Source organism: Hordeum vulgare, chromosome 6H (genome assembly GCF_904849725.1).
Source record: "Hordeum vulgare subsp. vulgare chromosome 6H, MorexV3_pseudomolecules_assembly, whole genome shotgun sequence".
Lineage (NCBI taxonomy): Eukaryota > Viridiplantae > Streptophyta > Magnoliopsida > Poales > Poaceae > Hordeum > Hordeum vulgare.
Genome location: NC_058523.1, coordinates 206,243,152 through 206,261,784, shown reverse-complemented (window position 1 = coordinate 206,261,784; position 18,633 = coordinate 206,243,152). Strand labels below are relative to the sequence as shown.

Here is an 18,633-nt window from a genome sequence, read left to right as displayed (position 1 = left end):
ACGACAAAGAAGACGAGCCACCTCACGAGGACCCACGCAAGAAGAACTCGAGGGCGCACTCCAGTGCGCGTCCATCCAGCTCCCATGAGTCCGTCATGAAAGAAATCCAAGAAATTTGAGAGGCCCAGGCCGTGCGAGGCAGGGACTGCCCTACATCACCAATCGAGTCACCGTCGTCGGCACGGTCGATCAGCCCGGCATCTGCATCAACACGCTCGCAATCGACAGAGCCGCGGCTCAAGGCCCCTTTCTGGCCCGTGTGAACTGACCATGGGTGGGTGTGCCCAGGCGCAGGCACCCTCATGCCCTTCGGGCTGGGGAACACTGCAGCTACCTACAGGTGGCTCCAGCAAGCCATGCTCATGCCTTGCTTGCTAGGGCGTGGTGAGGAAGAGGAGGAGATGCTCGGTCCAAGCAAAGGTTCCGAGCCTCGGGAGATGGCGGACCTGTGAGGGTCACGATCGTAGAAGCAGGAGAACGGGCGACAATAGCGCCCTCGGCCCTTCAGCGGCATGGCCGCCAGGTGAATTTTGTTGGTTGCTGCGAGATAACTTTTTGGCTCACTCTGTCCAAGGGCGCCCACAGGGCCATGTGGCCTCCAGGAGTTCAGGGTACTCCCCAGCCGCCACTTTCAATTATGCATCCTTCAGTTGTTTCAGTCGCACCGACTTCAAACCCTAACGTTCTACCTTGCTTGCACCTTTGGGAGATCTGGCCGAAGCTTATCCTTACAGGCCTCCTGAGGCAGCAGACACCCTGCCTCACTCCCGAAGAAGAAGAAGTCAGCGGGGTTTACCAATGACCCAAAAGGAATCAGGCGCCTATGCCTCGGGGATAGGGACACTCGTGAGGCCAAAGCATCCTCACGACCTCCCAAATACACCCCCCCATGACAATCTCACGTAATAACGAGTTGTGGCTCTATACGCCCGGGGGCCCTCGGGGACACGAAGGGGTCCCTCCAAGGCCTAGTGGCAGCCCTATGCTCCGCGCTGAGGAGAAGACCGTGACACTCTCACGTAATAACGAGCTACGGCTATATATGCCAGGGGCCCCCCGAGGACAAGGAGGGGTCCCTCCCACGCCTAGTGGCAGCCCTACGCTCCGTGCTGGAGAGAAGATGGAGGCAATAAACTCAGTCAACCAATGACTATGCCCGCAACTGGCAAGGAAATCAACACTGCCCACCAATGACTATGCCCGCAGCTGGCAAGGAAATCAACACAGTCCACCAATGACTATGTCCACATTTGGCTAGGAAGTCAACCCAGTCCACCTATGACTACGCCCACGCCCAGTGCAGGGGACAAACAAATGGAGGTACGGAGCCACTCGTACGTTAAGGGGGACCCCTGAGCATCGTGACTCTGGGCCTAACTGCGCCCGTAGACCCTTCCCTCTTGGGCCGTCCTGGAATCCGGTCGGTTCAACGGTGGTGGAGGTACGCGCGGGGTGGGCCCTGCCGACGCAGAGCCTAGTGCGCTCAACAAGCCAGTTAAAATCTCTGAGGGAGAACGCTAGAGTCACTCGTACATCAAGGGGATTCCTGAGCATCGCGACTCTAGAGCCTGAACTGCGCCCGTAGCCCCTTCCCTCTTGGGCCGCCCAGTTGGCCCAACGGCGGCAGAGGTATGCACAGGGCGGGTCCTGCCGACGTAGAGTGCTGAAGGAGTTCAGGAGTCTCAAATTGTCAGTTTCTTAGGAGGGACATTGGAGTCGCTCGTCCATCAAGGGGAACTCCAGAGAATCGCAACTCAGGGGCATAAGTGTGCTCGTAGCACTTTCCCCCTTGGGCCGTCATGGTATCCGACCGGTCCAATGGCGGCGGAGGTATGATAACCCACAAGTGTAGGGGATCGCAACAATTTTTGAGGGTAGTGTATTCAACCCAAATTTATTGATTCGACACAAGGGGAAGACAAAGAATATTCTCAAGTACTAGCAGCTGAGTATGTAAGATTCAACCACACCTGAAAGATTAGTGTCTGCAAGCAAAGTATCAGTAGCAAAGTAGTATGATAGCAACGGTGTCAGAAACAGATCTGTTGACAGCAGACTATTCCTAACTGTTGTATCAATGGCGCCAGTAAATAGAACGTGGACGGGGAACCATTCTTTTCTGGCAACGGCTACAGAAAAGTCTTGCAACAAGTAGCAGCAAAGTAGCAAGGAACAGCAGTAGTGACAGCAGTAGCAAGTAACAGAAGAGTAACAGCAGCAGCAAGTAACAGCAGAGTAACAGTTGTAGAAACAGCAGTAGCAGCAAAGTAACGTAGCAAGGACCAGTAGTAAAAGACTCGTAGGCAGTGGATCGGTGATGGATGAGTATGACGGATGTGATTCATCATGTAACAGTTATAACACGGAGAGATATGTAATTAGCTCCCGTTCGTCAATCTAATGTAGGCATGTATTCCGTATGTAGTCATACGTGCTTAGGGGAAAGAACTTGCATGACATCTATTGTCCATCCCTCCTGTGGCAGCGGGGTCCTAATGGAAACTACGGGATATTAAGGTTCTCCTTTTAATAAAGAACCGGACCAACGCATTAACACTTGGTGAATACATGAACTCCTCATACTATGGTGATCTCCGGGAGCGGTTCCGGCTATTGTCACTCCGGGGTTGCCGGGTCATAAAACATAGTAGGTGACTAGAAATTGCAAGATAGGATCTAAAGCACAAATATATTGGCGACAACATAATAGGTTCAGATCTGAAATCATGGCACTCGGGCCCTAGTGACAAGTATTAAGCATGGCAAAGTGGTAGCCACATCAATCTCAGAACATAGTGGATACTAGGAATCAATCCCCGTCAAAACTAACTCGATTACATGATAGATCTCATCCAACTCATCACCGTCCAGCAAGCCTATGATGAGATTACTCACGAACGATGAAGAGCATCATGGAATTGTCGATGGAGGAAGGTTGATGATGACGATGGCGATGATTTCCCCTCTCCGGAGCCCAAAACGGACTCCAGATCTGCCCTCCAGATGAACAATAGGAGGTGGCGACACCTCCGTATCGTAAAACGTGATGAATCCTTCTCCCTGATTTTTTCCGGGCATGAGGGAAGATATAGAGCTGAGTTTGGAGGCGGTGTTGCCACGTGGGCCCCACAAGCCCTCACGACGTGGCCTCGGGGGGGTGTCGCGGCCTGTGGGCTTGTGGCCCACTGGTCCACCTCCTCCGGTGGATCTTTGCGCAAGTATTTCTCTTTTATTCCAGAAAAATTCTCCGTAAATTTTCAGGACATTCCGAGAACTTTTATTTCTGCACAAAAACAACACCATGGCAATTCTGCTGAAAACAACGTTAGTCCGGGTTAGTTCCATTCAAATCATGCAAATTAGAGTCCAAAAAAAGGGTAAAAGAGTTTGGAAAAGTAGATACGACGGAGACGTATCAACTCCCCCAAGCTTAAAGCCTTGCTTGTCCTCAAGCAATTCAGTTGACAAACTGAAAGAGACAAAAGAAAAACTTTCACGAACTCTGTTTGATCTTGTTGTTGCAACTATGTCTAACTCATGTCCAGAGTTTCAGCAAGATCACAAGCAAACCACATAAGCAAATGACATGTAGTTCTCACGGTAAACTCATATCAATGCATAATCAACTAGCGAGCAAATAATAATAAGTCTCAAACGTCAACACTTCCATCAAAACAACATGAAACAGTACGAATAGATGGTATCTCGCTAGCTCTTTCTGAGACCGCAAAACATAAATGCAGAGCACCATAAAAGACTAAGGGCTGACTAAACATTGTAATTCAAGGTAATGAAGATCCAGTCACAGTCATACTCAACAGAGTTAAAAGCAAAGCTTAAAAATGACAGAGGTGCTCTCTAATTGGTGCTTTTGTAAGAGGAGGATGACTCAACAGGAACATAAATAGACAGGCCCTTCGCAGAGGGAAGCATTGATTTGCAGAGGTGCCAGAGCTCAATCTTTTAAAACAGAGATAATAATTTTGGGTGGCATGCTTTCATTGTCAACGCAATGACTAAGAGTTCTCAACATCTTCCATGCTACACATGCTATAGGCGGTTCCCAAACAGAAAAGTAAAGTTTAGACTCCCCCACCACCAATCAATCACACTCCACGGCTAGACGAATCCTCGGGTACCGTCCATACCAACATCAATCCTGGGGGAGTTTTGTTTGCAATTTTCTTTTCGATTTGAGCATGGAACTGGGAATTCCAATTACCGGTCCCTTTCTCGTGAATGATAGTGAATAAACACATATCGAGGATAACACGCCTAGCATGGAAGATACCAATAGCCCCATGAGCGGTTCGGGCATGCAAAACAGATTATTTCTTGAAGGTTTAGAGAGTGGCACATGCAAATTTACTTGGAACGGCACGTAGATACCGCACATAGGTAGGTATGGTGGACTCATACGGAACAACTTTGGGATTATGGAAGTGGATGCACAAGCAGTATTCTCGCTTAGTACAAGTGAAGGCTAGCAAAAGACTGGGAAGCAACCAACTAGAGTGCGACAACAGTCATCAAAATGCATTGAGATTAACTAACATTGAGTGCAAGCATGAGTAGGACATAAATCACCATGAACATGAATATCATAGAGGCTATGTTGATTTTGTTTCAACTACATGCATAAACATGCGCCAAGTCAAGCCACTTGAATCATTCAAAGGAGGATACCATCATATCATACTACATCATAGTCATCTCAACATTCATGTTGGCAACCAAGACAAACCATTATAAGCTCCTAGCTAAGTAAGCATGGCATAAGCAACTATGATCTCTAAGTTTTCATTGCAAACATGTTTCTCTCACAACAAAGCTGAATCAGGCATGATGAGCTAGTCATATTTACAAAAACAAAATAGAACAAGTTCATACCAGCTTTTCCAGGCTCGGTCACTTCATCATATATCGTCATTATTGCCTTTCACTTGCACGATCGAACGATGTGAACAATAATAAGAGTGCTCGTGCATTGGACTATGCTGGAATCTGCAGGCAAGCACAAAGGAGAAGATAAAGTAATATGGATCTTTGAAAGCTAAACAGGTATGCATGCAAGAGCCACTAAACATTGTAACTAATATCTTCTACCTTGACCCAAAGAAAAAGAAAACTATTTACATGGGAAAGCTCCCAACAAGCAAAAGAAGAAAAGAAAATCTTTTTGGTTTTTCTCAAACTAGACAGACACACCAAAAGAAAACTAGGAAAAAAAATAAACTAGCATGGATGATACAATGGCAAAATGTGAACACCGACGAACAAAGTGAAAGCATAAGCAAGAATGTAAATTCGGTGAGAACACGTACTCCCCCAAGCTTAGGCTTTTGGCCTAAGTTGGTCTACTCCCAAGGAGGGAAATAACCAGCTCCGGGATACTCCAGAGTGGACTGAGGATGCCACTGCTGTGCGAGCTCCACTGGCTCCCACTAATAAACTGGCGTCTATTACTCGACTGGCGGCACGGGCACGGGCACGTGTGGTTGGGCCAAGCCCCAATATGCATAGATGTCCGAGGGCATAATAATGTACCTGCTTGCATGAAGATTGAACAAGGAAGGAGCAGGCAAAGTAATAGTCTCACGAGTACCCTGATGAAATACCAGGTTATAAATCATCCTTCTATTTATATCTCTATCAAGAAAGTCATGGCAAACCATGCTATCGTAATCTAGATATCTCTCGGGAAGAAGAATCTTTTCTTCCTCGTCCAGTCTAATAGGTATCTCAAAGTGTCTAGCAAGACGAGTAGCATAGATACCTCCATAGACAATGCCCTTAGAACGGTTCATGTTCAACCGTTGAGCTACTATAGCGCCCAAGCTATAAGTTTTATCGTTATAAAGGGCTTCACGCAAGACCGCAAGATCTGAGGAACTAAGTGACCCATCTTTCCCATGACCAATCAAACATTTTCCCACAAATAATGAGAAGTACCGAAGCACGGGAAAATGAATGCTAGCAGTTCTAGCGCAAGACACTCCTCTCTCCTCTCCGATAGCAATAGTACCGATGAAAGATTCCAAGTCCCGTGGACGAGGTTCATGAATATCCCCAACGTAAGGTAATTTGCAAACATTGCAAAAATACTGGAGTGACATGCACTGGGGGATATCATAAAGTTTAAACTCAACCATAGGAGGATTCTTCCTCGGATAGAAGTTAAAGCTTTGTACGAAGATATTAGTGTGGAGGAGTGATACGTCTCAAACGTATCTATAATTTTTGATGGTTTCATGGTGTTATCTTGTCAACTTTGGATGTTTTATATATCTTTTATATCTTTTTTGGGACTAACTTATTAATTCAGTGCCAAGTGCCAGTTCCTGTTTTTTCTGTGTTTTTGACTCTTTTCAGATCTGATTTTGGAACGGAGTCCAAACGGAATAAAATCCCCGAAATAAGTTTTTCCAGAACAGAAGAAGATCTGGGGACTTGAGGGCCGAGGCAGGAGAGCCCAGGGGGGCCACAACCCCTGTAGCCGCCACCAGGGGGCCGGCGGCTACCAGGCTTGTGCCCCCCCTGGAGCTCCCCTGCCCTAGCTCTTTCGCCTATAAATTCCCTAAAATCCCAGAAAAAATCAGGGCATCCACGAAAACACTTTTTTGCCGCCACAAGCTTCCGTTTCCGCGAGATCTCATCTGGAGACCCTTCCCGGTGCACTGCCGGAGGGGACTTTGGAGTTGGAGGGCTTGTACACCAACATCATCGCCTCTCCAATAACTCGTGAGTTGTCCAGTTCAGACCTACGGGTCCATAGTTAGTAGCTAGATGGCTTCTTCTCTCTCTTGGATCTTCAATACAAAGTTCTCCATGATCTTCATGAAGATCTATCCGATGTAATCCTATTTGGCGGTGTGTTTGTCAAGGTCCGATGAATTGTGGATTTGTGATCAGATTATCTCTGAATTATATGTGAGTCTTTACTGATTTCTTATATGCATGATTTGATATCCTTGTAAGTCTCTCCGAGTCTTGGGTTTTGTTTGGCCAACTAGATATATGATTCTTGTAATGGGAGAAGTGCTTGGTTTTTGGTTCATAGCGTGTGGTGACATTTCCCAGTGACTGAAGGGGCAGCAAGGCACTCATCGTGTTATTTCCTTCAACGGTAAAAAGACGGGATTTTATCATAGATATGAGTTTGTCCATCTACATCATGTCATCTTGCTTAAGGCGTTACTCTGTTCTTATGAACTTAATACACTAGATGCATGCTGGATAGCGGTCTACGTGTGGAGTAATAGTAGTAGATGTAGAAAGTATCGGTCTACTTCTTTTGGACGTGATGCCTATAGATATAATCATTGCCTTAGATAACGTCACGACTTTGCGCGGCTCTATCAATTTCTCGAGAGTAATTCGTTCACCCACCATCTAATTGCTTTCTTGAGAGAAGCCACTAGTGAACACTACGGCCCCCGGGTCTATTCACAACTATCGTCTCCACTTTCACTTTTACGTTGCTTTGTTTACTCTTTGCTTTCAGTTCTCACTTTGCAGACAATCTATAAGGGATTGACAACCCCTTCATAGCGTTGGGTGCAAGCTCTTTGTGTTTGTGCAGGTACTTGTGACTCGACGTGATCCTCCCACTGGATCGATACCTTGGTTCTCAAACTGAAGGAAATACTTACCGCCGCTGTGCTACATCACCCTTTCCTCTTCAAGGGAACACCAATGCAAGGATCCAAGGCCGTGGGGAAATCCTTTGCATATTTGCCAAGGAAGTACCTATAGGCGTAGCCCGTAGCAGCAGGATTCCTGGCGCCGTTGTCAGGGAAGTTCTGTTGTCGCAGTAGCAGAAGGATTTCTGGCGTCGTTGCCGGGGAGGAGGATTGCTTGCCGAGGGAGCTCAAGACAAGAATAATCTCCCGTCAACACGCCTATTTCTGGCGCGAGGAAGGGAGATCAAGTCAAGATCTATCCAAGTAGGTGTCACAAACTCATCTCTTGCATTTACTTTTTTTGCCAGTTGCCTCTCGTTTTCCTCTCCCCCACTTCACATTTGCCGTTTTCATTTGCCTTTCTCCTTTGCCGTTTTCATTTGCCTTTTTGTTCGCCCTTTTCTTTCGCTTGCTTTTTGTTGCTTGTGTGCTATGTTCCTTCAATATGCTTGCATCTTCGCTTGCTGAAAATCTAGTGATATGGATCCTCACCCACTTGCTAATCTCTTTAAGAGATCCAATTATGTTGATCCAATTGCTAGTGAGTTGAGCGCACTTGACTTTATCTATGGAGTTTTGCTTGAGATACGTGAATCTGAAAATCGTGATGAAGAAATTCATGAAGTGATTCACGAGGGCTCCTTGAATGAAAAGCATGATTGCAATGGTTTCACTATAAATTCCATTAGTGACAACCATGCTAAAAATATGCAAAACCCTAAGCTTGGGGATGCTAGTTTTTCTTTGTCCACTACTTGTTGCAATGATCATGATTGGGGTAATGATTTTCCTTATGATCTTGAAAATTTGTTTAAGCCTCATGATGAGTATGATATTTGCAACAATATTGAGAGTGGGATTGGAGAAGTCATGACTTTAGTTGATGATAATCCCACTATTTTTGAAGAGCGTCAACTTTGCGTGCATGTCGATCATGAAAAGAATATCCTATGTGATAGTTACATTGTTGAATTTGAATATGATCCCACATGTAATTGCTATGAGAGAGGAAAATATTTTGGTAGAAATTTTCATGTTACCAAATTACCTCTCGTTATGTGGAGATTGCTATTGTCTCTTTCTTCTTCCTTGCATATGGCAACTATTGGTTGTCTTGACAATCTGTCTTCCTGTAAAATGCCTATGATAGGAAGTATGTTAGACTTAGCTGTGATTTTCACCTTATGCCTAGCTAAGGGCGTTAAACAATAACGCTTGTTGGTAGGCAACCCAACGAATCTATCCTTTTCTTTCTGTTTTGTGTTTTCCACACTTTCATAATTCTATTATGATTGTGTTTTTTGTGTTTCTTTTTGCGTTTGTGCCTAGTGAAACCGTTATGATTAGTCTTGGGGATGATCGTTTGGTCATGCTGGAAAAGACAGAAACTTTCTGCTCATGAAAAGAATTTTCATTTTTTTTGTAAGAGATTTTGAGTTCATTAGTTTTGCTGCTGATTGCTATGCAAATTCTTCAGACTGTCGTCACTTTTCAGAATTTTTGAAGTACTACAAGTACATGAAGTATACAGATTGCTAAAAACTGGTCTGCTGTTAACAGATTCTGTTTTTGTTGAGTTGGTTGCTTATTTTTATGAAACTATGGATAGTATCGGGGGGTATTAGCCATGGAAGATTGAAAATACAGTAACACAACATCAACATAAGTAGAATCTAAGTTTGCTACAGTATCTAAGGAAGTGGGGGTTTGCTTTATTATACTAATGATATCACGAGTTTCTGTTTAAGTTTCGTGTTGTGAAGTTTTCAAGTTTTGGGTGAAGTTCTTATGGACAAAAAGATAAAGAGTGGCAAGAGCTCAAGCTTGGGGACGCCCAAGGCACCCCAAGTTGATTCAAGGATGTCATAGAATCGTAAGCTTGGGGATGCCCCGGGAAGGCATCCCCTCTTTCGTCTTCAATCCATCGGTAACGTTACTTGGGGCTATATTTTTATTCACCACAGGTTATGTGTTTTGCTTGGAGCGTCTTGTATCATCGGAGTCTTTTATTTTTGTTGTGTCACAATCTTCCTTGCTGCACACCTAGAGAGAGAGACATGCACTCACCGTGATTTTGTCGAGCTTCACTTATGGAAGTCTGAGCATGATTAGTCTATTGATTGTCATCCTTTGTGTGGCGGTCGGGACCACGCGATGGTTTTTACCAACCAACCCTTCCCCTAGGAGTATGCGTTGAATACTTTGTTTTGATTACTACTAAAACTTTTGCAACAAGTATATGAGTTCTTCATGACTAATGTTGAGTCCATGGTTTAGATGAACTTTCACCTTCCACCATCACTATCTTCTTTAGTGCCGTGCAACTTTCGCCGGTGCACAAAACCCACCATATAGCCTCCGTCAAAACAGCCACCATACCTACCTACTATGGATTTTTCAAAGCCATTCCGAGATATATTGCCATGAAACTAGCACCATGACATGTGCCACAACTTCTACATTTCCATTGCATGATCGTAAGATAGCTAGCATGATGTTTCCATTAATGTCTATGCCATGCTAGATCATTGTCACGGTACACTACAGAAGGCATTCCATATAGAGTCATCATTGCTCTAAGTTTTGAGTTGTAAGTGTGATGATCATCATTGATGGAGCATTGTCCCATGTGAGGAAATAAAATAGGCCAAAGATGCCCACCAAAATAATAAAAAAAAGAGGCCAAAGAGTCCACAAAAAATGAGAGAAAAAGAGAGAAGGGACAATCACTACTAGGAAAAGGCCTGCTAATGGCGCACCTATTTTGGCTACTAATGGCGCACTATAGGTGCGCCACTAGCATCACGCCATTAGATTTTTTTACTAATGGCGCACCACAAGTGCGCCAATAGTATCTGGTATACTAATGGCGCACCAGGCAGTGCGCCATTAGTATTGCTCATGGTGCGCCATTAGTATGCCTCCCAGGTGCGCCATTAGTATGCCTCTCAGGTGCGCCATTAGTATGCCTCCCAGGTGCGCAATTAGTATGCCTCCGAGGTGCGCCATTAGTATGCCTCCGAGGTGCGCCATTAGTATGCCTCCCAGGTGCGCCATTAGTATGCCTCCCAGGTGTGCCATTAGTATGCCTCCCAGGTGCGCCATTAGTATGCCTCCCAGGTGTGCCATTAGTATAGCCCATGGTGCTCCATTAGTATCTGGTATTCTAGCATACATATGTTTTGTTTCAAAACCACAAATTCAACAGCACATAACATATATATATAATACATAATACGTGCCTAATAGTTTTACTGATCCACAACACATAACATATATGCAAAGTTGCATAACAAATTTCATGATCCATATATCAAAATTCCATAGCATCCATACATCCAAAATTCCATAGCATCCATATATACATATAGTTCCATAGCATCCATACATCCAAAATTCCATAGCATCCATATATGACATCCTAGAAATGGCCTTCTCCCTGTTACTCTGCTTTGACTCTACACTCTCAGCCCTACTTGAGGAAGAGAAAAATGTATGTCCTGATACCAAGCTCATTCCCCGAATCAATGAGACACTTGCAGCACCAGGATACTATCAAGCTGCTAATGGAGAGGTCAGCATAGAGAAATTCGGCCAACCACGGCTTCCCCAGAGCATAGATGAACCCTTGCTGGCAATGCAAATGAGCAGCACTACGCCTATCTCGATGCCTCTTGCTCCAGCTTGTGATGAAGAGTGTCTCACGACGGCACTAACCAGAGGGTACATGAGCCTGGATAGTGCCCTGTATCCACAAACAGGAGCAATGATCCCGAGTTACAACACAGAGGCATCAAAATTAGGATTCTTCAATGGTAGTGGTGGTAATAGCAATGGTATGGTGGTGTTAGATATGAATGACATCGGCGAGTATCAGAGGATGATAGAAGGTGAAGGACTGACCAGAACATATAGCGACACAGATTCCATGCAAGGGGGCTATAGCAACACTGCAGAGATTCAGGTAACATCCGGAACCTAACATTTAAGTAATATCATTTTGCTTAATTACAGTAGTGCCAAACTTCCATGCATCACTTGTAAAAGAAACATGCTTAACTATAAAATTAGCTTACAAATGTTACTTATTTGAAATCTCTTTGACTTAAACAACTATAGCTACAAGTATAATTATACCATTGAATCATGGATATGATCACCACAACTGCACAAACTAAAGTCTGCGTACTATTTTCAGTTGTGCAACCATAATCCATAGTTTCCCCTTGATCCTAGTAAAATAAGGCTATAGCTTTACAAGTTCTGTCACAGGAGAAGTGCTTTTAGTTCAAGTTATTGTAGACCTAGTGTATTGCATCAATCTGTTCTCACTTGATGACATTCTTACAGTGAGTGTGATAGTTAGAGTCTCCAGAGCAGTGATATGTAAATAGAATTGTGTCCTTGTCAGAATAAACAGTATCAAGAATTACCCAAACTATTTGTCATTCTAAGGTCTCCCTACTTGGTGTACATAATAACAATATTGACGAGACAACAAGGCGTGAAAGTAAGGCAACTTTGGACAATGTTAAAAATATGAATAACACCCTAGTACACAAAATCTGTAAGATCTGGCCATATGTCAAGAAGATTCACAAATTAGAATCCAATACGTTATAGGAGTAACTAAAATAAGAGTTGCAGCTCACAAACTTCTGACATTTCTAGTATAATCATATATTGTAATCAAATACTAAAAATGTGACTGGAAATGCACAAGACATTTGATAGCATGATCATGTTGCTGGTCATAGTTATTAGTGCATCACAGACCATTTGTACGTGAAAGATTGTGCACATCACATATGCCGAGCTGACTTATGAAAGAAAAGTGAACATATGGTAGGTGATTACTTACTTGGAGACCCTTAAACTGCAACTGTGGCAACAGCTCCGTAAAAACACCTACACGGTATGTACAGGTTGAGAGCTTTTCCTCTTTCCTTGGAAAAGTGTAAAGGCAGAAATTAACAATGTTCTAGTGTAAAGGCAGATTCCCACAATAATCCATTAATTCAACGCTCTCAGGTAAATGAAAATTGCATCGAATCCAGTGGAAAGAAATTGTATACGCATGGGCTTACCTTATCGTTCTGTACCAAAGAAGGAGGCTAGGCCATGATGTAGGGACGGACAGGCTTGTGATAATCTCTGAAATTTCGTAGGGCGAACCCCTCCGCCTCAACAGACAGAACAGAGAAACCAAAGCGCGAGCCAAAGCGGCGGAAGGAAGTGGTCACGAATTTTCCTACTGCCACAGACAGACCATGCCAGAGAATTACTCCATACATGTATACTGCAATTTATGTCCCTTTCTTTTCTGAAACCAGTATTTTTGTGTTATGTCTTTCTTGATGTCTTTGGTTATCCAGGTGTCGTAATGGATTTACCAGGACGTTCACCTGCACTACTATGTCCTCTTAGTCTTGCACTGGCTACAGTTTTCAGTTAGGTAATCATCATTGTGTATAAAACTGTCTCCTTTTGTTTCATCCTGAATAATAAGACATCGTATCGATCATCTAGTTCCGTCTGAGCGTTAGGGTGGAGAAGAAGTTATTTATGCATCTCTAGTGCCAAAGTACTGGCTGCCATTCACAAGTAAATTGAATAATGTTATTTATGCATCTCTAGTTCGTCCTGTTAGTCTTGAACTGGTTGTCGTTCACAAGTAAACTAAATAATGTTATTTATGCATCTCCAGTGCCAAAGTACATCATCAAAAATGTAATCCAAAGTACTTCTGCCACATGACAACCGACACCAAAATATGAACCCTTGTTGCATGTGTTCTAAATATTGTTATCTTCTTGAGCAAAAGAGGGATCAGCCTCTCCCCTCTGTTTCATTAACGAAACCACAAGTCTGAAGAATGAGATCTAAATATGTGGATTGACTTTCGCTGAACAGAGAAAGCTGGGGAGCGGCGGGGAGGGGCAGAATTTACCCCATCTGGGGTGAGAGGGCGAGGCCGTTGTTGAGCTGCAGCATGCCGTAGTTGGAGGTGTTGTAGAGGCGGCGCAGCGCGGCGGTGGGGAGATCTGCACCTAACCCTAGGTCAGGCTTGAGACTGGCTTCGAGAAGCAGCGGGCGCGTGACGGGGCGGCGGCGGCACCGCACGAGAACGCGGGAACGGCGTCGGCACGACGGGGAGCTCTGCACCTAACCCTAGGTCGCCAGCCCCCCCTTGGGCCATGGGGACGAGCGGGAGAGGGAGGGAGGGGAGGAGAAGGGAAGGAGACTAACCCATGGGCCGCGCGGGGAGGTACCCGACACCGTCGAGGAGCGCGTCCGACGAGGCTCGCCGCTGACGAGGCGGCCGCTGCTTGGAGGGAGAGCAGGAGAAGGGGAGGGATACGAGGGAGAGCGAGCTCGATACGGGCACAGGGGCCGCCCGGGGACTGACACGGGGGATTTTAGCGGGGGTGATAGCAATGGCGCATCCCAGGGCTGCGCCATTAGTAATCTTTATTTTTTTATAGCAATGGCGCATTCCCAGGTGGTGCGCCATTAGTACTTTTGTAAAACAAAATATATATAGTAATGGCGCATTGGGTGAGTGGTGCCCCATTACTAGTTAAACTAGTTAAACATCCTACAAATCAAACAACCTCTATGAGTTAAGAACTGAAGTCCTACAAAAAATTCCTTTACTTGAAGAGGCCATTAAAAACTCAAAAGTGGCCAGAGAATGTTTCGACATTTGCAACTATTATTGGCAGATAATAGACTGTGTAGCTAATTAAGCACTCACACCAATCAAATACACTATCCCACAACAAAAATATTGGTAGACTCACCTCAAGTATCTCCCTTGCTCTGTCCATGCACCGCCGGAGCGGCTCGACGACCACACCTTAATGATTAATGTTCCAAATTTACTGCAAAATGTTCTCCTGTTCCATCGTGTGATCACATCCATCGCACGCCGTACATCCGACGGAGACTTTGGTTTTGGAGCTATCCATTGAACGGGTCGTCGATTTAATGCCCATCCATCTACTCTCATATCTGCATCTATCCATTCCATCTCATGTAAAGTACACATCCATCCGGATCCGGTCCTTCCCTGCTGCTTCATCAATTTCTGCAGTCACATGCAAAATCACTTATCTTCGCAGAAAAAACCTAAAAACTTATCACAGGTAAATTTCTACACCTTCAGTAATTATTACCTTGTATCAAGATCGTAGGGACAGTATCCATACTTCAGAAGAATTACCACTGAGCATTATCAGCAACAAGTAACAGCAAGAGTCAAGAGAGAGAACCTTGCACTGTTTGACCAGTCTTTCTTTGTATACCGTGGCCATGGCGCCTTGTCTTGCCAAAAAAAGAAGATAGATGCGGCTGCACTGCATTTTAGGAGTTCAGGAACCTACCACATGCTTTAGCAGCATACACATTTTTTTCTCGAGGAATTAGTATGTATCCATAGGTATACATAAATCTAGAGAGATTTTCTGCTGAGTTCTGAGTATCTGATCAGTGTGCATGATCCTTACAAATCTGGTGCTGCACATTGACCAGTACTATGACTCAACTAAGCACAACACATTAGAGCATCTACAGCTGGAGTGAGCAAATCCATTGATTGAATCTTGACCGCATCTCAAATACAAACGAGATAAATAAGCATCTTATGCCTAACTAGCAATGACTAGAAAGTAGTACCAAAAGGGTTTGGGATGCAGTATGACGCACCTGAGGGGGCCTCCTCCCTGGCGTGGATGGCGGCCAGGTCGACCACACAGCCAGCCGGGTCGAGCGGGTCATCGTACTTGCCGATGACGGAGAACTCCTGGATGTAGTTGGCCTTGAGCACCCTCACGTTCCGCCGCTCGCCCCTATCCGCCCTGCCCACGCCCTCCTGTGATCTACGCCGTCATGGAAACAAAGCAACCAGGCAGCACACAGAAATAGAGCAGGAGCCATAAGTAAACGGCATGGAGACGGGGGCAGGGAGCAAAGGTTGGATTTGGGAAGGATATGGATGACGAGGAGGTTGCTCGGGCGGTCGAAGGAGATGATCTAGCCCTCGAACTCCTTCCCGAGGGTGGTCTTCGCGGAGATCACCACGCCGACCGTGAACTCCTCGTCGCCGACCTCCATCGCGCCGCTGGCGGCAGTGGGTGGGAGGAGGTGGCCGCGGTGAGGTGCGTGAGGGCGGAGCAGAGCACGCACGGTCTAGGTGGGTTGGTGACTCTACTGAGAAGACCCAAAGCCGACGCCGCCCAGCAGTGCGGGTTAGCAATGGCGCACCCGCGAGGGGTGCGCCATTAGATTTTTTTGATAGAAATGGCGCATCCCCATGCAGTGCGCCAGTAATAGTTTTTTTTATATAGCAATGGCGCATCCCAGAGAGGTGCGCCATTTCTAATCTTTTTTTGGATAGCAATGGCGCATCCCAGAGAGGTGCGCCATTAGTAATAAATTTTTTTGGATAGCAATGGCGCTCGGGGTGGGAGGGAGAGGGTGGGTGGTGCGCTCGGCCGATTCCGTTCGGGGGAACCGAGCGAGGAGACATGGGAGTGTGCGGGGGGTCGGCGGCGGCAGTGGAGTGGCCCGGGGAGGGTGCGGGGTGTCGTCGGCGGCGGTGGAGCGGGGGATGGTGCGGGGGGTCGTCGGCGGTGGTGGAGCGGCCCGGGGAGGGTGCGGGGGGTCGTCGGCGGCGGTGGAGGGGGGGAGGGTGCGGGGGGTCATCGGCTGCGGTGGAGTGGGGAGGGTGTGGGGGTTCGTCGGCGGCGGTGCAGCGGGGGGGGTGCGGGGGGTTGGCGGCGGCGGTGGAGCGGGTCGAGGAGGGTGTGGGGGGTCGTCGTCGGCAGTGGAGCGGGGGAGGGTGCGGTGGGTGCTCGGCGGCGGTGGAGCGGGGGAGGGTGCGGGGGGTGCTCGGCGGCGGTGGAGCGGGGGAGGGTGCGGGGGGTGCTCGACGACGAGGGGGGGTCTGGCGAGGGGGGATAGCGATCGAGATGGAGGGGGATCGAGATCGAGTGTCCTCATGAATATTCAATATTTTTTCATCTTGAATATGAAAAATTATCATCAAATTTGAAAAAATATTCATGAATTCAAAAAGTACCCATGAAATTTAAAAAACGAGTGTGGTAGGTGGCTGTCCAAAATATCTAGCTGGTCCTAGGTTATTAATGGCGCACCACCTACATATGCGCCATTAGTAACCCTGGTAATGGCGCACCTTCTCTGGTGCGCCATTAGTAGTTCTGCAACAAAAAAAATAGTAGTGGCGCACCACCAACAGATGCGCCATTAGTAACACTCGTTACTAATGGCGCACTAGCTGTGGTGCGCCATTAGTAGTTTGCAAAAAAAAATTACAGTAGTGGCGCACTACCAGCAGATGCGCCATTAGTAACCCTGGTTACCAATGGCGCACGAGCTGCTAGTGAGCCATTAGTAGTTTTGCAAAAAAATAAAAATAAAAAAAATATAGTAGTGGCGCACCGAGTGTGTGGTGCGCCATTAGTGTCCATCACACTAATGGCACACCTGCACATGGTTCGCCACTACTATATAGTAGTGGCGCACTACTTGTGTGGTGCGCCATTAGTATCTATATCATCTATAGCCCTTTTCCTACTAGTGAATGCTACTATCCTTCGACACTTCTGCTTATTAAGCACCATGATCTTCATGATTGAGAGTCTCTCGTTTTGTCACCACCATATAGCTAGTGGGAAATTTTCATTATATAACTTGGCTTGCATATTCCAATGATAGGCTTCGTCAAATTTGCCTTAGGTCTTCGTGAGCAAGCAAGTTGGATGCACACCCACTAGTTTTCTTTAAGAGCTTTCACATACTTTTAGCTCTAGTGCATCATTTGTATGGCAATCCCTACTCATTCACATTGATATCTATTGATGAGCATCTCCATAGCTCATTGATATGCCTAGTTAATGTGACCATCTTCTCCTTGTTTGTCTTGCAACCTCCACCAAACTCCATTCCACTTATAGTGCTAAAACCATGGCTCACGCTCATGTATTGCGTGAGAGTTGAAAAAGTTTGAGAAAGTAAAGGTGTGAAAACAATTACTTGGCCAATAACGAGGTTGTGCATGATTTAAATTCGTTGTGCAAGGATGATAGAGCAAAGCCAGACTATATGATTTTGTAGGGATAACTTTCTTTTGGCCTCATTATTTTGAAAGTTCATGATTACCTTGCTAGTTTTCTTGAAGTATTATTGTCTCCACATCAATAGCAAACTATTGTTTTGAATCTAATGGATCTGAACATTCACGTCACATAAGAAGAGTTACAAAGGACATCTATGCTAGGTAGAATGAAAGCATCAAAAATTCATTCTTTATCACTTCCCTACTCGAGGACGAGCAGGAGTTAAGCTTGGGGATGCTTGATACGTCTCAAACGTATCTATAATTTTTGATGGTTTCATGTTGTTATCTTGTCAACTTTGGATGTTTTATATACCTTTTATATCTTTTTTGGGACTAACTTATTAATTCAGTGCCAAGTGCCAATTCCTGTTTTTTCTGTGTTTTTGGCTCTTTTCAAATCTGATTTTGGAACGGGGTCCAAAAGGAATAAAATCCCCGAAATAAATTTTTCCAGAACAGAAGAAGATCGGGGGACTTGAGGGCCAAGGCGGGAGAGCCACAGGGGGCCCACAAGCCTTGTAGCCGCCACCAGGGGGCCGGTGGCTACCAGGCTTGTGGCCCCCCTAGAGCTTCCCTGCCCTAGCTCTTTCGCCTATAAATTCCCTAAAATCCCAGAAAAAATCATGGCATCCACAGAAACACTTTTCCGCCGCCGCAAGCTTCCATTTCCGCGAGATCTCATGTGGAGACCCTTCCCGGTGCCTTGCCGGAGGGGACTTTGGAGTTGGAGGGCTTCTACATCAACATCATCGCCTCTCCAATGACTCGTAAGTAGTCCACTTCAGACCTACGGGTCTGTAGTTAGTA

The 18,633-nt window shown here is 45.8% G+C and overlaps 1 protein-coding gene and 1 pseudogene across 1 annotated transcript; one reads left to right on the top strand and one right to left on the bottom strand.

Annotated features, from left to right (window-relative positions):
- The first annotated feature begins 512 nt into the window (after positions 1–512).
- LOC123405308 lies at positions 513–11,664 on the top strand. Its single transcript, XM_045099052.1, has 2 exons — positions 513–523; positions 11,070–11,664. The coding sequence occupies exons 1-2, from the start codon at positions 513–515 to the stop codon at positions 11,662–11,664; spliced, it is 606 nt and encodes a 201-aa protein (XP_044954987.1).
- On the bottom strand, positions 11,336–15,894 carry LOC123405950 (annotated as a pseudogene).
- Between the last annotated feature and the right edge of the window lie 2,739 nt (positions 15,895–18,633).